This window comes from Vanacampus margaritifer, chromosome 4 (genome assembly GCF_051991255.1).
Source record: "Vanacampus margaritifer isolate UIUO_Vmar chromosome 4, RoL_Vmar_1.0, whole genome shotgun sequence".
In the NCBI taxonomy this organism is placed as follows: domain Eukaryota; kingdom Metazoa; phylum Chordata; class Actinopteri; order Syngnathiformes; family Syngnathidae; genus Vanacampus; species Vanacampus margaritifer.
The window spans coordinates 9083965-9105726 of record NC_135435.1 but is presented as its reverse complement, the minus strand read 5'-3'; the positions used below and the strand labels follow the sequence as shown (position 1 = coordinate 9105726).

The 21762-nt window shown below is 40.4% G+C and overlaps 1 protein-coding gene across 7 annotated transcripts in view; it reads right to left on the bottom strand.

The window, feature by feature from the left end:
- tle3b (TLE family member 3, transcriptional corepressor b) overlaps window positions 1-21762 on the bottom strand; it is a 39581-nt gene that overhangs the window by 10835 nt on the left and 6984 nt on the right. The window contains exons 6-12 of one of the 7 annotated variants that reach the window (XM_077563467.1): window positions 14283-14345; window positions 13340-13444; window positions 8148-8348; window positions 6558-6617; window positions 4134-4256; window positions 2374-2424; window positions 1868-2029 (exon numbers count right to left, since the gene is read on the bottom strand). In XM_077563467.1, coding sequence (XP_077419593.1) covers window positions 1868-2029; window positions 2374-2424; window positions 4134-4256; window positions 6558-6617; window positions 8148-8348; window positions 13340-13444; window positions 14283-14345 — 765 coding nt within the window. Of the gene's footprint in view, window positions 1-1867; window positions 2030-2373; window positions 2425-4133; window positions 4257-6557; window positions 6618-8146; window positions 8352-13339; window positions 13445-14282; window positions 14346-21762 lie in introns of all 7 variants that reach the window. The other 6 variants (XM_077563468.1, XM_077563469.1, XM_077563466.1 and 3 more) reach the window with 6 other exon arrangements.

Below are 21762 nucleotides of genomic sequence, written 5' to 3'. Positions count from 1 at the left end.
CTCAATACCACTCCTTCATTTCCTGTCTTTCATGATTTGACAAACTGAGTAATCCAGGTGTGCCTGGCCATTGTCATTGTGGTTACTGAGGTCAGGCACACCTAGATTGTCCAATCATGAAAGACAGGAAATGAAGCACTGGTACTGTGTTCAGGAAGTAGTAGATTTGTGCAAAGAGCCCATAGGGCTGGGTTTAAAAAAAAAAATTAAAAAATAAAAATAATTGATATTGAATCGTTTTTCCTTTTTCGAGCCTGACATTGAATCATGAAACCATGAATCGATTTTTTTAATATCTCTTTTCCCCATAAATTAACTCATTCAATCCCCAAAACGTATCAATACATTTTTAATACTTTGTCCTGCACCCCCAATATATATATATATATATATATATATATATATATATATATATTTTATGCTAGAGCATACAGAAAACTTTGATGCAGCTTCTGACATGAAGAGGTCGCTAAAAGCAATGGTAGTTATTACAAAAAACAGCCAGCGGGCGGCAGCAGAGTATAAGAGATCAACCAGGGTCATGTTGCAACAAGCTCTTTTTGCCAGTTTTTAACAGGTTTGTGAATAACGATTAAACTTAGCTATATTCTAATGCCAATTTTTTTGTATCTTACTGTTTTCTTGAAATTCACTGTTCACATGAATTTAAAAGTATTTTCTTCCATTTATGAAATAACTGATTTATTGCACTTAAAGACAATTCCGAATCTTTTAAATGTTCAATTATTGAATTTGAATTGTGAAAATACTTTCATCTCATCTTTGCTGATGTCAATATTTGTGTCACACTTAAGTGATTATAACACGTGTAACTTTCATTAATAAACTAAATCATTTAACCAGTTACTGCCGCCGCAAAATGAAATTTGGAATTGAATGTTACTGGAGTTTTATCATGTCCTTGATATTTAAGAACTGATGTTCCGTAATCAATCAACATCGGATTGAATTGAAGTGAATCAAATCAAATCAGAAAAAAATCGAATCGAACTGAACTGTTGTGAGACAAAATCAAATTGATTGAGGAAATTGAATAGAATTGAAACCCAGCCCTAGCCACTAAATCAAGTCATCCTCAGACACATCTGGGGGGGGGGGAGTTTGAAAAATGTTCATGTTGCCAACTGCCAAGTAACACCTGCCAGGTACAAAAAAAAAAAGCAGTTGAAAATAGTCCCGGGGAAATCCAGAGTGACAATCTGAGTGGATAGCTCAGGGTAATCCAATCCCTCACTGGCACTTCATCATTAGAGTCATGGTTTGAGTGGCTGGCATAGGGGTCGAGACATAAACCTTTGCTCAGAGGTCAAGCTCGTTAAACAGAGCTAGACAAGCTAGAGGATGATGGCCCAAACACTTCTTCATAATGAAGCTCTTTCTTCCTTAGCCAATCAAGGGAAGGGAGGCGGGCTTCTCAGCCTGTTAATGAGGAACGGAGGGAAGCTGCTTGTCGAGCCTCGTGCTATGGACCGTAATTCTTCAGTGTAACGGTTTATGTCAAACCAGTCCAGGTTACAACAGAGGAGGGAGAAATGATGGAGGGAGAGAAGATGAGAAAAAGCAAGGAAGCAAAATGAGGCATGCTTCAAGTTATTTATAGCCTCAGTGAGGAAGAAATGACCACTTATTGGTTAAGCCATAAAGGCGATTGAGAGGAGTAAGCCACAGGGTTTGATTTCCACAGTGTGCATCGACCCATTGCCCCTTCGAGACCCTCAAAGTAGCTAGCTGCTAAGCCTCCTCCATACTAGGCCTTCCAAAATACCCACTACACTCGAAAAATACCCTTTAGTCTGTCAGTTCAAACCTTTGGTCTTCTCTCTTGAACTATATAAATGTTGCTCACCGCCATATGAGAGTGGTCCTTTGCTTTGGAGGACGGCGTGCTTCCCGAGGACGCCACCGAGGCAGGGCTATTGGGCGCAGCGTCTTTCTTCAGAACCCGCGATTTATCCAAGCCGTTCTCTGGAGGAGAGTGCGCAGGGCTGGCGCGAGGTGTGGCTGGATCCTACAGAGGGAAACGAGACAGACATGGAGAAAGACTGAGCAAACAGAGCGGAGGAAAGCGACTGGCATGTACACGTAGGTCAAACAAACTGGGGCCTCATGTGCAAACACAGATAATATATATACTCGTGTGTGCGCAAACGCTCTCACACACAAACACTCATTCACCTGCCGCTCCCTTTTATCTTTAGTTTACGCATGGATGCCAAAAGAATGACAACAAAGAAACACATGCACACAGACAATCAACATGAGGTCAGACTATTTGGCAACAGTGTGGAAGGTGTTCTCCCCTACAGACACTGAGGAATGTGGCTGGGCAGCATTGTCCCAATGCGGTCTTACCTCGTTGGATACATCCACCACTAAGTCATCACTCTTGTCTCCGTCACTATCCTGAAATGAAGGCATGCCAGAGACAGAAGACGGTAAGTATAAAATGTCTACAATTAGTATGGTAACACTGGGTAACAATTTGAAAAAAAGATTAGAAAGTTAGAAAACTCCAAATTGGCATCCCAAGTATCTTTTTTTTTTTCCTCTAGCACGGAAATTTTTTTCTCCACTGATTTTTTGTTATTGTTGCAATTAGCTGTAGTAAGACTGTAGTAAGAAGAGTTGATTACGACAGCTATGTGGCAACTTGTTTGTGCAGTCACAATTGAGACGTTAAGAGATGTGTGAAGCCCGGAGTCCCAATATCTGCAGACAGAAAGCCAGCATAGTGCAGTTAAGAGGATTAGTGCTGGCTTTTCTCTTAACCTTATAACCATGGGCATACTGTTGTAAATTCTATTTCGTTTTATGCTGTTTTTTATTATTATTATTTTCTTGTAACCATTCCATCTTAGAGTTACAAACATACACGTTTATTTAATAGTTTTTAAGAAAACTGGGATGCTATAGCTTAAAATTTGACATGATATAGATAAAGCAAGATCAATTTTGGATTTCGTACCCAAATAAAATTGTTTAGAAATAGAAAACAACAATTTTGTTCCCCATTGTAATTAATAGTAACCAAAAAAGACAAGTTGTGTTTTAGTTAGATTTTGAGTGCACAGCAGACTGTGCTGTTCTTTGTTTATATAGTATGTCTGTTTCGCTTAAATCATATGAAAATCCACATCAAAAAGTGTTGCTCTATTTATAATTATGTTTTTAGAAATTACATTCCCCGTGCAGTATCTGTAAAAAATAAAAAAATAAAAAATAAACAAGTATGTGATGAGATGGAAATCATTACTTACTGTCTTAGGGCTATATTAGCCTGGCAATGAATTGGGTAATTAGATGACACACAAAAAATAGGACTATAAACGTCAATCGTGGGTGGGGCGGGTTGGTAACTGTTTCTGCAGAATCATACTTTTACAGAGACAACTGAATGCATATTTTTGGGATGGCTTCATAGATGGGTATCCTCTAACTTTTGTCAATTAATGGGTAAACTTTAAGGCCCAGCCGATATGGATTATTTTTTGGCTGATGCCAATTTTTCACTATTTCGACTTTCACAATTCGTGGGCCCTCCTAGTCCCGATTAACTACAAATTAGCGGGGGTCAACTGTAAATTTATTGTTTAAAAAAGCGTTCCTTTTGGGTTCCCAGAATGCATTGTGTGGCGCAATGCATTTAATTAATAGTTATAAGGACATAAATCAGTTTGTTTGTGTTACCAGTAGTTCATTGTGTGTCATATTTAAAACATTTGTTTGATTTATGTTGCACCGTTTGTATTTTATTATTTTTTTATTTTGTCAATCCAACTATGACTTAACGTTGTGTGTAAAATAGTGATAATCCAGGTCAATTCCTTGCACAATTTATTATTATTATTATTATTATCCAAAACATTGCTTGTAAAAGTTAAGATGTATGTTCAGTAATTAGGGATACAAGATTATGGTATAGATTTATATGTAATAAGACCCGTGTCACTTGTCTACAAAGTAGTTGTAAATGGTTAGAGTACAATGTAAGAATAATCAGGAATTTAATCAGCCGGGCCGATTAATCGGTTGGAACCTAGTACACTTTACTACCACCATTGGCTGTTTTCAGACCCTTTTTCAATTGATATGAATGAAGCTAATCAACTCACATATCTGTTCATGCTGTCCTTGTCGTCCACTTTGCGTTTCTTGGGGTCATGTCCATAATCCGACGAGCCGCGGTGCTTTTCACTTGCTGCCCGCAAGCTGTCTGACGGCGACACAGAATTATTCTGCCAACAAACAATATCGAGATGTGTAGGTGTAAATTCAGCACTCAAAAAGATCTCCGTCCTTTAATTTTACATGAAAGAAATATTAGAAAAAAACATTGCATCTAAGCCTCTAGTCTGTCATCTTCCACTATCTTGGCACTGACGGCAAGAAAACACAAATTGACTCGTTAGTCAAGGAAAGTGCCAGATGCGAGGGACCAAGAAAGTAATTCTACGCCAACTTCTAGCAAACACTTTACTTAAGTCTAGACATGAATCTGGCTACTACTCTTCAAAGCTGTGGCAATGTTGACTAAGTGCACAGTGGCCTCGGGACTGGTTTGTGATAGAAGGGGACAGAAAGGCCAGAAGTTTGGCAACTGGAAATACCAGTTATCATTCTCAAACATTTTTTTAAAAACAGTACCACCTAAAGCAAGGACAGATGATCAAGGCAGTAAGCAGAAAGGTCAGCCAAGGACATGCTTGTGTTCAAACACACATCCAGAGGTAATCCTCTTACAGACACTCAAGTATAGCAAAATATTCAGCAACATGCCTAAAGCAATGTAGTCATTTAAATCAAAAAGGATATGAGCACACATGCTTTATTATATTTGTAGATTAGAAACATGCATGTGCATGCAAACCAAACTAAATAAGTTTGAATGCAGATCAGAGACAATAATTTACTAAAAAGGACTGACAGCAAATACATCAAAGATCAACTTCAGGAAAATCAAATGAAATAGGCCGAGAGACAAGAAGATGAAAGGAAAGAGTGTAAAATGAAAGGAAGTTAGCCGGAGCAGCTAACAAGAGCAGCAAGCGGGAGTTAGCCAGAGCGGCTGACAAGAGCAGCTAGCGGGAGTTAGCCGGAGCGGCTAACAAGAGCAGCTAGCGGGGTTAGCCTGAGCGGCTAACAAGAGGAGCTAGCGAGGGTTAGCCCGTATGGCTAACAAGAGCAGCTAGCGGGGTTAGCCCGAGCGGCTAACAAGAGCAGCTAACAGGTGTTAGCCAAAGAGGCTAACAAGAGCAGCTAGTGTGAATTACCCAGAGCGGCTAAGAAGAGAACCTAGTGTGAATTAGCCTGAGCAACTAACAAGAGCAGCTAGTGTGTTTTGTAGTCTGGGCTCAGTGTGGCGGCCAAACAGGCTGACAGGCAACAAGCAACAGCAAGTGTGAGGAAGGAACTCTTGAGGGCAGGCCACACTGACTGCTGGTGGCGCCACAACAAACCTCCACTGGAAAAGAGAAATGAGCAAGAAAAGTGGTCTAGGGAAAGGTCCGACTCAGGCTAAGGCTGCCTCTCCTGCCTATTATTGACACATGCAGCCAATACCACCACAACCCCTTTGGAAAATGCTTTTGCCAGCAGTCTCACTTCCTTCATCCAATTAAGCACGATTCTGCCATTTGCAGCTTCCTGCAACTTGCGTCAAAATATGAACATTTGTGCAGTTAGTTACCATTCGTTTGAAGCATGGAGAGAAAGACAGTGATTGATGGAGTACAGCTTGTCTTTGTATGCAAGCCGGTGATCTTTAAAGGGCTGTTTGGACTCAATAACCGTCTACTTTCCACCTTGTCTGGTTTTGGATTACCCGTAACAACAGAACAGGAACCATTGAAACTTGAAAGAGGTGTGGCCAGATCAGGTACGCCGGCACTGGCGGGCACTTGTCACTACACAAGATGGAGGCATAGTTTGGGTTCCCTTCAGACATGAGTGGGCCCATTCAGAAAGGCCAGTCAATGGGAACGTAATCTGTTCCATCCAACAGAGCATTACGCTCCAGTTATCTGAGCGCTACGAGGCAGTCCAATAAACAGGGACTTTAACATGAGAGGGCGGGATGATAAAATGCCAAGAGACAGGGGTAGCAGGGTGACTGGTGAGCATTGTTAAATAGACGTACACCAACAGGCACACAAAGAAAAGTCAAGATGAAAGCAGTTGAAAGGGACTCAGGTATTGGGCAGCCAACAGTAAATGTACCAGGCGGCGAGAAAATAATAGAAGGACAGTCAAAATTGAGATGAAATCAAGGAAACTAGCTGCCTACTAATCCGCTCTGTCCAATTGGAGTCATTTTCCTCAAGGATTAGATGGCTTGAGACATTATTTGGTTAGACTTCAATATTTGATTTCAGTCAGCGAATATCCTCTTGCAAGTTCACTCGTATACTCAAAATGTGTGCTCATATATGGAGAACATGGATTTCGAAAGATCTTGAATCTCACTAACGTACACCTAATCACCAGCAGAAAGGACACACATGGGCAGGGTACAAGGAAAGAGTGGGGGGTAAACGTACCGTGCTCGACTCGCGTTCTTTCAGAGGAATAGCCAGAGGCGAATGAAAAGATGAGGGGCCAGGAAAGAGAAAAGCAAAAAGCAAATTAGTATGAGTGTCACAACGTCTGCTTTCATCAGATCAAAGTAATACATTATTCAGATCAAAGATTAATCTCATTTTCCATGTGATCAACTGCATAATTCATTTTAATACCTGTGTCTAATAAGGTGCAATTTATAACCATTTTACAGGTTATATTTAATACCTTTATGACTGATTAGTAAATGTTTGGTAATGCTCAATAGGCCAGCAACAAATTGGTCTTTAAAATGTCTGGGTTACAGTATGTTCAATTACCTGCACTGCAACCTGTATACCAGCTGAACCCGCCCCCAACCCATTTCATTTACTCAACCAATTTGAAACCTGAGTGAGTGAGTGAGTGAATGCGTTTGCATGCAGTCAATAACACTATAGAGGCCATGTAAGCACAACTAAAACCTGAATACAGTGTTCCCTCACTTTTAGGTGAATTTCGGCGAAGTAGAGGACGTTAAAAAGAAATATTGCTATTATTTGTTAAATAATAAGGTTAAACATGTTTGTTTGTCATTTAAAAAGGTTTAATAATCATTTGTATAGATAACTACTGATTTTATTTATGTTTAAAGGAAAAGTAGTATCGTCAATCGTACTTCCAGTTAACGCCAACATACTTCCTGAGCGAAGCATATCGGTCTTCCCGGAGCACTACGAAAATGCAATCTACTGCCATCCATGTTGTATTTCCAACCAGGAATACTTTTTTTTAAATATACTGTATGCATATGAGTGTGGATATTAATGCTTATTTTTGTCAAAATGTTATAAATACTTTGATGCACTTTTGATTACAATGGTGCAACAGTGTATCTAGTGATCGACTTATTATGTATAAAAATCCATGATAAAGTGAATCCGCAACAAGTAAACCGCGAAGTAGCAAGAGACTACTGTATGCTCTTATTCCGTTTTTTTTAAAACTCGAATAAGACCCCAGGTTACACCTTTTCTAACGCAAATATTTGGTCACATAAACATCTTCGGGGTACCTGCTGTGAACAGAACTTTGGTGTGTGTTTTATGCATTCTATATTTGTAAGAAATTTTGTCTTTTGAGTAGTATACATTACACTACTTTTATATGTGGCGGTCATCTTACGTTGACACTCGCTAAGGAAGCATAACTTGAATACATTGATTCCTCTGCGACATTTTCACATTATTTTCTGTCTGTACGGCATTAATGCCACCATGTGAATATATACAGTATATGTAGGCACAGAACAACACTTTTAGAGCAAAAAGGAAACCGACCTATATTAGTGTGGTGAGTGACATTAATATGTCTTTTATTGACCGTAGGAAGTTCAAAGTGGAAATGATGTCTATTGGAGTAACAACGTTAAAATCACGATATGTATAGAGAAGTAACTCTGTCCGTTCACGCATGTAAACACATTATCCCAAATGTTTCCGAAACGTGAATTTTGACCATAACCCGAATATTGCTAGCATGTCAACGTAATCATTGGCTGAATGAATGAGTGAGAGGCAGTGTTCCTCACCTCTGTGCTCCAGGTCGTGATGGTTCTTCTCATCCTTTACAGGCAGGTGCGCCTGGCTGCCAAGAGCACCAAGCGCAAGCAGGCCAGAGCCAGCACCCGTCACAGGGGGAATACCGGGTGGCTGTAAACCTGAAGGGTGCGGGGGCAGCTGCACAGGTGGTCCGTGGGCGGCGTGGGAGAGGTGCTGAGCCTGTAGCTGCTGCTGCTGAAACAAATATAGGGAGGCGGGAGGGAAGACAAGAGGACAAGTGGGTCGGCTGGGAAGTGAATCCATGAATGGCCGCACTCTATGCATGCATTAGCGCTGGCTTACACTAGCATTTATTTCCAGGTCAAACCGTTTATGGATAATAGCAAGATGACAGCGACTGCCAACAAGCTGATCCAGCTCGTTCACTGAGAGGAAAGCAATTTACTTTACTACTGCGGGGAAGCATCATATGGCGTTTCCTTCCATATTAGCTTTCCCCGATTCAACTCATAAAGGAGAATGAAGGCTATTTTGTTAACAAAAAATAAACATACACTATACTGTAGCAACAAAAACATTGAGTAGCCAATAACTCATTCACTCCCAGCATTCTTCACTGAAGCAATTCCCTTCGCTCCCAGCTGTTTTACTGGATTTTGACTAATATTGCAAGGCCCACAGAATATTGTTTTCTATTATTATAAGAATATGGAACCTACACATATAGAAAGATTAGAGTCTCTTCTTTCATCAAGGAAAAAAGTATATTTCTATCTGTTTCCGTTTTGCAGCAATTAACATTAGAAAAGTTTCATCATTATTCACAAATCTGTTTAAAACACTGTGGGAAAATGCCTTTTTGCAACATGGCCCTGGTTGATCTCTTATATTCTGCTACATCAAAGCCTTCTGTATGCTCTAGCATTAGAAAAAAAATCATACAAACATAAATAAGTTTTTGGGACCATGGTAATATTTAAAATACAGCGTATTTATACATTTTGGGGAGCAAATAAATTAAAGAAGGATTGGATATGATCCCATCTTTTACATGGGAGGAAGGGGGGCTCCAAGTGATTGGAGTGTGTCTGAGGAAATTTAATCTCAATGTGACGGGTCAAGGTTCTGCGAGGGCAGTTCTTCTACACCAAACCTATCATGGACCTTGGTTTGTTCTCAAGAACAAATTGATGATGCACCATAAGCATTTGAAGCAAAGAACTGTCCAAAACCTTCAGACGCTGATGTGTTTAGTTCCAAGTGTTCTAACTCAAGCCACAATGAATTAACGCTTTAGTTTAGAGCTACAGTACATTTCAATTCTGTCAACATAGTTGTGTAGATCCCAAAATAATGAGAATAGAATAATTTCCTCTAAACCCTTTTGGACACAGTCATACACATGCTGACTCACAACCCCCGAGAGGCCTCAGATGTCTGTGTGTAAAAGGCAGCCGGGGTGAAGTGAGTCGACAGACGTGTTAAACAGCCACTCAGGCAAAGGGGAGCAAGTGCTTTAAAACAAGGTTAAATAACACTTAGTACATCCATCAACTGCTCACAAAAAAATCATGACTGCTATTCTGATGCTAGGTGTTATCGCAATGACATCATCCATACATGCAATGCAGGAAACAAACTAGAACAAGGCTCATCACACAGGTTTATTTAACAGATGGAAATTGTTATATTCTTCGGTTCTGCGTTTCAAGCTGATCTTGGAACAGTATAATAACCGCAAGCATATCGATATAGTCAAGGTGCACAGGCTCAAGCACACCGTTTCCTGTGAGGATGCTGACACAAAATGTAAACAAAAGAGACAAAAGAGTGGCTTGACAGAATCAGTAGCTAACAAGAGATTGGAAGAGTGAGCATGGGATTGGGGCATGGGCATCCTCATTCAGTGTGCCAAATGAGGAAAAGTGTGCAGGGATCGTTATCAAGAAGCCTCATTAGTAAAATATGCTTGGGCAGGCGAGTGAGGAAAAGGGCGAGAAAAGGAACGGGGGGAAGAGAAGATGTGGTACGGGGAACTAAAATAAATTGCTTCCAATTCAATATTCATGGGTAAAGAGCTGGCTCCCTTTCACTCTTATCTTTTTTCATTATGCGTAAACGCCAGGCAACTTCCACAGGAAACAGGCAATTAAAGTTAACTAGGCGAAGCCGACTCCCTGCAGAACACAACTGTCAGGCAGAGCAAGCGTCAACGGCAGCACCAGCACAAACCAGCTGGCGCACTGGCTTAACAAGCGGGACAATGATCATTGATCACCGCATTACCTACCTGAAAACACACCTGAATGATTACACAAATTAATGAGCAGCAAATGTTTGTGTGGCTTAAGATCGTGTCATTGCTTTTTACTTCAACGTAATCATCTAGTTTCCTGCAAACCTGTGATAGCCCGCTAACATGGACGGCTAACAAGATGCCAAAAACACACAAATCAAGCGTCATCCGAAACACTATTTAGAAAGCGATGCATGTTATATTGGTGGAAAGCAGTTTGAAAAAAATAAATAAGTGTTTTGAATCATTTCTGACCATGAAGGTTGGATAGATACAGTGAGGAGGCTGCTGCTTCTGAAGGACGAAAGAGGACAGGAGGAACAGATTCAGAGAGATGAAGATAACATCGTGTATAAAACATTGCACTACCAACTACACCTCTGTGTGTCTAGACTTAACATCGCCTAGCATGATTTGGCTACCAAGACTAGAAATACAACTGCATATTTTCAGTATGAATGAAGCTATAATTTTCTAGTCAGCGGATTAATCACGACATGAAAAAATAGTTCATTTTGCAACGTTTTTGCTAACCAAGTTGAGCAGTTTAAAGCTTGGCTGGATGCAGTCGCAATTATAAGTAACATATTTTTCTGACCATAAGGCACACTTGAAACCCTTGAATTTTATCACAAATGTATGTTTTTGTCATACCCGAGCTAAGAACCATGGGAAATGTAGTCCTGTTAGCTGAAGGCTGTGATTGCCTGTAATCGACACCATAGATATCTATAAAGACTAGATGTCCTACGGTGCAGAATCCAACGTCCGCACGGGGTGGCCATCTTGTCACAAGCAGGCAGTCTGGTCTATTGTATTGACTGTAAGCGAGCCATCTGAACAAACGTAAATGAATTTACACACGGTTTGCTTTCTCACAAACTTTATTAAAGTAGTAATAATTCTGGATGGATATTTATTAACGATATGGATTTTTTTATTATTTATTATTTATATATTATTTTTCATTTAAGTATGTAGAATAATAACTACGCCTATAAACTAAACTGCTCAATAATCAGTTGATTTTTGATAAACCGCTATTTTAAATTATTTTAAAAAACAAGTACAATAAAAACACATATTGATGAATGAGAGAGGCGGAATGAGGTGACTGTGGCAAGATGGCCGCCCCGTACGGACATCCGATTCCATTGGCTAGCAGCTAGTCTTTATAGATATCTATAATCGACACCACCAGCTTCCAATGGCTGCCGGACCGAGCAAAAAAAAGTTGGGTAATGGTGAGTGTATTGACTTATTGACAGCTGTTGAACTGTCGACCAAAATAGCATTTAGCATTAGTCAAAACCATAAAACGACCACTGATCACTAGATTGATTAACAATGTCACACTTTTTTCCACCGTCTGTTATTTCCTCTAAACAAAGCAACCCCGTGCAATTGCATGCCGAACAAAAGCAAGCAAGACACGCAAAGCTACCCGATATAACCTAGCATTAATAGTGCTAAATCTAACAAATAAACATACCTATGATACAATAAGAATAAATAAAGCTTATGTATGAAAATATTTTAAAATAGACCCGTTCATTGATATTGCGCCTCATAATATGGTGTGCCCAATGACCAAAAAAATACAGTAAACAAAGCTAGCCAGTAAGAGGCCTACCTTGTGCTTTTCATCAAGCTATTCTTTTGTATTTATAACCAACTTCATGTGCGAAAGTACTAAATAGTCTTAACACTCAATGAGGCACTAAAAGACTGCATAAGCAAGACAATGACGTGACATCCTCATACGCACAGTATATTATACTTTAAATATGTTAAATATCTGGTGATAAACTAAAATCTATGTGGTTTGATTGGACTTTGGTATGCCAGTTTTTGAATGTCAAGTCCTGCACCCAGTCTGCAGGGAGATTGATTACCTGCCACGTCTGCTACCAAATAATAAAGCTTTTCTTTCCTAAGCCTGTGTTCTGTCTGTTCCTATCCATCTGTAATTAAAGAAAGGTCATTCCTGTTGCTGACAGTATGACCCCTTTCAAGGGGAAATAGGAAGTAATTATCTCTAAAACTGGGGGTTGTGCTCGGGGCTCATTTAGTTTAATCGAATTTCACTATCCACCTCTCATTAGACTTGACCCCCTGCCACTGGGACAAGCTAACCACTGACTAACCTCTGCTACAAAGATGACTAATCAAAAGGGTCACTTTAACATCTGGGTCCAAGCTGGCTATTAGCAAGCGTCTAGTGCTTAAATAAAAGCAGATGGAAGACCAAGTAACTAAAAGGTCTAGTTGGCTTGACAGCAATGTTGGCTTGTAACTATTAAAAGGCCAATTACTGTTTTTTAAAGTGCACTTAAGATTTGCTGCCTTTGAATTAAAAAGTGGAAAATACACAGTTTGAGGGAGGCCCCAAACATGGTCAAAGCACACAAAACGTTTGGCTCAGAAATAGCATCAACTCTCCGTCATAACAAAAAAGACTCCATTAGGATACTTATGGTAGCTGGAAGCATACATCTAATCAAGAGGCAGCAATTAAAATAATATAAATTGACAATGTCACTCATGCATGATAGCAAATCTGGTGTACGGACCAAACTGTAGGGAATAAGTGCTTTAAAAACATTCTGAATTATATGCTAAAAAAAATAAACATGCCACAACACTGAAATCAGGGTCAAGTCTGCACACGTAAGGAGGAAGAAGCGATTTGTATTATTTCTATTTGATTTGTTGCCCTTTCCCCATTTGTCTTCCACATATACCGAAAAGGAAACTCAGGCCAATTGAACTGAAGCACATGAACACAAGGTGAAAGAAACTTCCAAGCCTAATGTAGCACGCTTGAATTTCAAAAGTATTTGTTTCGCTTGCCAACACTCCTTTCTACTTGCAGGTTTGCCCCTGCCCTCAGGTGAAATAAAGAAAGAAGAGGGGGTATACACACAGTGAGAGGCAGATTGGGAAGTCCACGTACCCCGATGATAGCATTCAACTCAGTCATTGTCACCTGTTTAGCTCGCTCAACAGCTTGAGCAACTTGCTGTTGGTGCTATAGGAAACAGGAAGGAAAAATATGATCAACATTTAAACCAAGCATTTCAATTTACTTAAAAAAAAAAAGAAAGAAAACAATCCAGCTCGTGAATGTTTGCTAAATGGTTTTGTTTGAACTTGAAACTTGGTCATTCCCAGTATCAAGGTGTAAGTCTACAGTTGAACCTGCAAAGTCGTAGGGACCTGCAGTCTTGATTGGATTGTGTTCGACTTTGGAGGTTCCACTGTATGGAAGCGTGGAACTGCCAATGTGAAGAAAACATTTTTGACTGGTGTGTATGTTCAAATGTATTTGCAAGTTTGTATCCACGTACTTGTATGTATTTGCAAATACGTTTCAACGTACTTGCAAATATGTTCGAATGCATTTGCAAGCTAAATGCTAAGAATTTAGCACTTTTTCTCACAATGCCACAGTGTATTGACGTGTGTGCGCAAGTAAAAAAACAAAAAAGGCTTCTGGCCTTTTTGCATTTAGCCTACATAATACCAATACGTTCATAAATTACGCACATAAACGTTTGTTCATTCGAAAATTTTATGTCTGCAGTGCATGATTTCCGAATTTTCCCTCCATAATGCCACTGCGTATACCCATGTGCAGGTCAATAATCTGTGGCATTATGGGGAAAAATGGAAAAAAGTTTTTAGCATTAAGCCTACAAGTACGTTCAACTGTATGTGCAAATCCGTTCAAATGTATTTGCCAGTTAAAAATATTTACTCCACATTGGCATTTCCATGCTTCTGTACCACTGGTACTAGTTGGATTTTGGGAAAATAATGAGTCATAATCTCACACATAAATGGCTTGTTGCTACAGTGACACTTACCTCTTGTGACAAGAATGGCATTATCTGAGCCAGGATTGCATTGAGCCGTTTCGCAATCTCCGTCTGCAGAAGAAAGGAGACAAACTATTACTATTACAGTCTGTGTGTATAGTGAGCACAAGAAAGGCTTGAATGAAGCAGCCAAACAGACAATATCAAAAAATGTGGCATACGTTTGTCCATTTCTTCGAGTTTCAGTTGGATAGACCCCGCAACTAAATTGTACCCGCCCAAAACAAATTTACATCCCACTCTCTACTGCCACCATTAGCCTCAGCCCTTATATAATTAGGAGGCTGAAATATGTTAATGCCATCTGGCTGGAACGAAATTAATGAGGTCCATACTTCATAATTACTGCCCATAGAGAGCTTGGGGCAGGCTGAAGCAGTCATCTTAACTCTCGGACGCTATCTATTACAGGCATCTTTGGTATCGACCGGATTATTAGCTGGGAGAGTAAGACGATACTGCAGGGTCCCATGCACATAGAGTACTTTTCAGTGCTGTGTTTGGATTAATGGATGTTGCAGTGCCTGCCTGCAGCACTTGGATGTCCCAAGATATTCCTTTAAAGCTCATTTACCTTTTTAACCTTTTTAAACCTGTACTTTCCAGAGAAGACAAGCAGAAAAGCTTAAGGAAGGGTGGCGAAGATGGGTGACGTGAAATGCTTTGATTTGACACCAAGGTAATGTGGTTTGACTGAAGCAGGGGAGGTGAACTAATTGATTCTGAGAGATTAGGGGTGGAAGCCCAGCAGGTGTGCGTGCTACATTCCACTCATTTTCAAGCTTAGACTTGTTTGACTGTGAAAGTGGATAGGAGGAGACAGGAGGTGCCACTGGCCTTTTTCCACAACCCTTTGTGTCACTCTGTTCATTTTACAGTAGAGTGGGGGGCAAGATGAGAAGGACCAAATAGAAGAGGTAAGACCAGCAAGGAATTATCTTTGTGTTCTGTCTGACCTGGTTCACTGTTGTCTCTCTCTTCAGCCTCCTTCATCCTACCAACGCCTCCTCACAGCCCCCCGTTAATCTCCACTGCACACTACATCCCCACTTCCTCACGTAACATCCCGCCCCACCCCCACCACACCATCTCCATCCCACTTCTGTTGCTGGGGCAACACTATCTGGCAAGGATGATCGTTATGTAAATTAAACTGGGGTCCTGACCAGAACAGCTCGTAAAATCATATTAGGTGCAGCACAGAGGAAGGTCATTAAATTGAATTTTCAGCCTGTCGATGTGATCGGCACAGGAAATTAATGAGGGATAACTAGGGAGCGGGTAAGTGAGGAGGAGCCTGACCCCCCCCCCCCCCCCCCTCAAAGAAAAAGACGACAAGAGGGAACTCATAAACCATCATCATTAGCGGGGGCTAGATGCAATGACACACAGTAGGATGAGAGTATTTCACCATCACGTCATTTCGGAGCAACAAGGGGTGTGGAGAAAACAGTAACATGCTGATACACTTGGCTATTAGAGCATCAACAAATGAAAACAACACTCAAACTCAAAGGACAACATCCATTTATTCACAGTACCGTATTTTTCGGACCATAAGGTGCACTTAAAATTTTTGAATTTATCGAAAATCATAAGTGCACCTTGTAATCCGGAGCATAAGTATGGATGGATCCTCATCTTTAATTCAAATTCCTTGTGTTCTCTTTCGCATCTAATCGCTAGGAGCATCTATGTTTTCATCATGCCGGAACTAGAACTACTTCCTGTTTCTGTGTCTAAGAATTATGGGAAACATAGTCCTACTAGCCTAATGCTGCAGTCACCAGTTAAGCCCATACCTCATTAAGCAGCTTCCAAAAACTGCTGGGACCAAAGAAAAAAAAAAGTCTGAATAATAATGAGTGTATTGCTTTGTTTACAGCTGTTGAACTGTCAACCAAGATTTAGCATTAGCCAAAGTAATAACACGTTCACCGGTCACCAGATTGAACTTTTTTTTTTTCATCTGTTGGAGGATCCCCTGCTCCACTCAAAGCAACCCCCATATAGTTGCAAGGCAAACAAAATCAAGCAATGCATGCACCTCTCCCCCGATAGAACCTAGCATAATAGCACTAAGTCTATCAAATAAAAATACAGTCCAAAGAATAACCTATTTAACATACAATGCTTCAAAAAAATAACACTTTACAACACTGAACGCCTTACGTACAAAAATATTTTAAAATAGAGATGTTCATTGATATTGCGCCTAATAATACCAGTGGTCTGAAAAATATGCTAACTAGGCACAAGAAAGAATCTACATGATACCAAAAGCAATCCTGGAATCTATTGGCCATGTACGGAAATGCACAGATTTCTGTCAGCACTTTCTTTCACACTGGCGTGACGCAAAGTTGAATGTTTCTGAACCACTAGTCTCATTGGAAAACACATCACAGATTCAAACATTCATTTGGGCAGAGGAATAACACTATGTAGCCAATTTCACCTGCAACCATGTTTGCTTCCTGATTTTGGCAACACTGGCATACATTTGTCAAAAATATTAAGAATGTGCAGCATGAAACATGACTCAAGTAAACAATTACCCACCGCAATGAGCAACTATACAAGCGGCCCTTTCAAACCGACTCACTAAAGAACTACACTTTTAGCTTTGATATGTGAATGGACACTTGCTTGATTTTCATGACCACTTTAAAGAAGAAAACTACAGCTAGTAGGCCTACATCACTGATGCAGCATTCTTATATTATTCTCACTCCCAATTAAAAGAGTCTACTTGTCCGGGGCTTTTAGCAGCAGAGACAGGCACTGGAAAGAGTTTATTGTCACTTAAAATCATTGAAAACAGAAGCCTTAGAGGGCGACAGGGGCTTTTCACTGCAGAGCCACAATTACAGGTACTCTGGGTTGTTTAGCAGCAACACAGCATGGAGAGAGCTCTCCTTCTCTCCCTCTCTCTGTCAATGGTGCGTTGAAAGCCATTTGGCTGTTTGTCGCTGCAGGCATTAGTCCCCAAGTGGAGAGCAGAGACGAGGATTCAATTGCAGGGGAAAACAAGTGGCATACTGTATGATGTGGGAGGCTGTTTGGGAATTATCTTCTCAGCTAGAGCACAGGAAGAAAGAGGCACTAGGTGTAGTTGTATCTTGTTCATTAAAAATGCATGAAGGATATTTTGCATGTGTGTCATTTTATTGTGAGCACATACACGCAAAACTCAAGTGACTCAAGTATTTTTGTCATTTTCCAACAGATTCTTTTGGAGGAGTTGGAATCATCACATACAGTAGACAATGTTTTTATAATCCGCTCTGTCCTAAGCCTTTTATAGACACAGACCAAGCGTATCTTCCTTTCTACTCCAACAACCATGATCCAGTTGTTGTGAGTACAAAAGCATACACACTCATGCTCCTCTCTCCCACTCCTACCCACTACCAAAATAAAGCATGTCTCACACAGAACCCTAGTAACCTCATCAACTTCCCTTGAGAGACAGTGTGTGTGTTCACCCAGTTAGTTTGTTTTGGCTTAGAGACAGGTCGGCCATCATCACCTTGGCAAACAATTCCAGGAATCCTGTATAAATTATTCATTTGCACAAGCTTGCTTTCTGCTGCTATTCGCTGCTCCTCACACTCTTTTTCCTTCATCCAGGAAGCCAATATCCCTCTTGATGAGCACTTTCTCTCGTTCCAACACCTAGTCAGGACATGACACATCCACAGAATATCTACAGATTTTTTTTAAACTCCGCAAATGTATGTGTGTTTTCCAAAGTAAATTTCGTAGAGTACATTTTACTCTGAAAAACTATAATCGATCCCTGTCTAAACAGAGTGAACTTTACTATATATTATTATTACATATTATTATTACATATAATTAAAAAAAAAGAAAATCACTCAAGGGTTTAGCAACAATCCCTCAACCTCAATGGCCACTTATCACTTGAGCTATGCCATGTCCATTGTTGGATAACAATGCTGGTGTTTCCAAAAGGAAACCAAAAATGGTCAGATTCCACCTGACATCAGCGATATACTGACACAGGGCTGAGCTTTAGCGTTCGCCAGCTCACCAATGGTGACTAAAAACCGTGTCGGGCGAACTCAGTTTACATTACCATTCGCCCGGATAGCGACCTGAATATTGCGAGTGACAGCACGCGCTATAAAACCACGTTCATTTGGTGACTGAATCGAAAGAAGACGGCACCGTTAGTACTTTGAACTGCTCAAACACCATGATTTCGCGACGAGTATCGCAAGACCTATTCCATACATTGTTGCTTTTCCCATTTGAGTGTGCAAAGAGTGTGCTATTAGCCTGCGTTCTTTGTGGCCATTAGCATAGCATGTAACTTTGTTGCGATCCAATCACGGCAGATAAAAGCCTTTGATTGCCGCAAATAGTCTTAAATTGGGAAGGGGGCGTTGTCTGTGCCTGTAGCGGACATTGGGTTCGATTATCTGTGCAGTATTCTCAGCAATCGGTTTATTTATATTTAATCAGTCAGTAAACGATGCTAAAATCTATTCATCATCCGTGACTTTCTTCTTTGGCTGTCTCAGTGAAGTATGTCATTAGGTGGGTGGTACAGAGTGTGCCACCTGGTGTTTAAACTGCGACACCACAGATTGTGTTGAGCTCCAGATACATGTGAGCTACTGTACTACTAAACATACTTGAAGCACTCACTGTTGTATCGAATGTAGTTTAATTCCTTGCACTTGTCTTGAAAAAGCTTATGCAACCACAAAGTTTGAAAGGGAATTTTTAGGCACTAGATATTTTTCTTTCATTTTATTAATGTATAAAGTTTTTTAAATTAATTTTATTATTCTACAGGCTATCCATATAGTCTATGGCCTTTCACATTTCATAAATAAATGTGATAAAATCAACACTTTTAATACACACGATTTTTCACTCATCTTTTTTTATTACTATAGGGATCATTATTTTTATTTTATTACTTATTGTAGTTATCTTATTGGTGAATAATTTGTCAAAAAATAACATAGGGCTTGCACGTGTATCCGACAAATAGTATACAGTACTTCTTTTTTTTTTTTTTATATTAAATTGACCAAATTATATGTGAGGTATCGGACCAAACCAGCGATATACAGGGACAGTGCTGCATGGTTCTGGCAAAGCCACCATAATTTGGTTTCTGGCCACCAGCCGAAATGGCTTAACGTAACTCTTAAAACTTTCACGCAACTCTTTTTTCCCTCCCTTTATGAGTGCTAATCCATTGTGGCACAGTCCATGGTTACGGTGGCGCCTCGTGTACGCCATATCCTTCCAGCGACGCTGCAGCCAATCATGTTACAGCGGGGCGGATAGAGCGAATTCTCAGGTTTCATGACGCTAGTGTACACTACGGTGCTAACAGCGTTTAGCATCCTGAGCCATCACTCACAAGTGTTTACTAATCCAACACAAGAATTGTGGTACATGAAACCGACGCTGGAAATCGCTATGTTCATGACTGAGGTGTTTTGTTTTGAACGGGAGTTTGGTTTAAACCGAGGTCCGAGGATAATCGATGATGGCATAGCAGACAGCTAACCAACGCTAATAGGCCTTGAGCCCCATACCAGCTCATATGCCCAGAGACTTTCCGACTTGCGATGTCGTTTCCTGGGAGGTAAATGTTGAGCGTTCTGTAAATTCCCTCAAAATAAAGGTGGAAATCTGCAATTAAAGCACATCTTGTTCGTCTCGTTTGTAATCCAGTGTGGTGATGTTTACAACGTGAATGAAGAGATGAGGCTACTTAGGGAATGAGCTGAGCTCATTTGCACATCATGTAGAGGGAGTAATAACGAGATAAACATTACCCTATCGCCTATCCATATTAGATGTGAACTATGACACATCTTTCTCTTAGGTCTAATAAGACTTAATTATTAATTTCATGTTATATTAGTATAATTGTCATTTGATCTGAGAATTGTTTTCCAACCTGTGAAAAAAAACACGGTAAACTAGCAAACAAAAATAAAAAAAGTTGTCATACTGAAATGATCTTAACTCCGTTTAGTCACAAATGTACTTTGGGCTTGTATAGTTGAACACAAAGCTGATATATATGCAGGTAACCATGTTTAGTCTGTTGTATGAATGGCAACAGAAAAGTTGGTTTTACGCATTTTGCCATCCAATTGAAGAGCAGTTATTTGCTACGCCTAACAAACTATATGCCACTAGCATAAATATATATATTTTTAAATAATGCAATAATAATAATAAGAAGAAGAATTAATTAGCTGTGAATATTATACACTGTCACTTTTTACTCCAAGGCATAATTCATTTAATGACTCTAGTCTAGACTGGGACCTAATATGGTCTTTTTAGAGTAAAATTTACTCTGAATCTTCTTTCGTATCACTTTAGCAAGTGACATCTAAATGCATGCAAGAGTGCACAAGATAAGTAGGTACTACAAGAGAGAACAACGGTAGTGGAAAGGGAGAGCAAGCCCCACCACAAAGTCAGCAGGGCACGGCGCTAAGGCAGCCTAATGAGCTGCACTAATTAAAATCACTTATTGACAGCAAGCGAGGGTGATTACCTCCAGCGTGAAGTCTTTGCCATCATAGCAGACACTGTCAAAACAAATTACACCCTGGCAGCCGCGCCGATCTCCTCGGCTCTGTGGCAGCACGGAGACATCAGTGTAGGCTTACAGGTATGTATGTGTGTCTTTGTCAAGATATTGCTGGCTTTACCATGTGAGAGATAAGCGTATTTATTTATATGCACAAGGGAGTGCGAGAGCTCATTACTTTGCTTCTCAAATCTGCTTTGTACTGATAACAACATAGCCAGTTTATGTCTTTTTTTCCCCACACTGCAATAAATCTTCCAGCCAAGCAAAGTAATATGGCCGCCTGCATCCAATAATCCAAGGCCAGGGGGCTGTCCATTTACCTCTCGCTGATGTCATCACAAACACTCGCTCATCAAGGCTGGGATAAGGGGATAGCGGGAATCATGCATTATTCAGAGTGCTCCGTTGACACCGGCAGGCTTATTGATAAAATGAAAGGAGACTCACACACACAAACACACACACACACACACACAGGAGAGGATCAGTCGATTAACTCATTTACCCTGAAGCGTCTCACTCCTTTCCTGTCTCTTTCCCCGCGTTAACCCTCTTGTTTTGCACACCTCTACCAGCATGCAGACAGAACAACCACCAGCAGCTTTCTTGCAAGTGCCTAACCAACAACACTCAATACAGGAGGGAGAGGGACAATGACCTGCTTGATAAACAAAAAACATAAAGCACATGACCACATAAACGGCTCTGGCTGATGAATGGGGCCTGGCTTAGCCTCCCACTGATGCCATTAACCTTCCAGATTCGAGGGCCAGGACGTCTCCATACCTCCCCTCTCGCTCCCTCCGACTGTCATACATCATAATGCACCGCTAATGACACCAGGGCCACCATTCATTTCACATC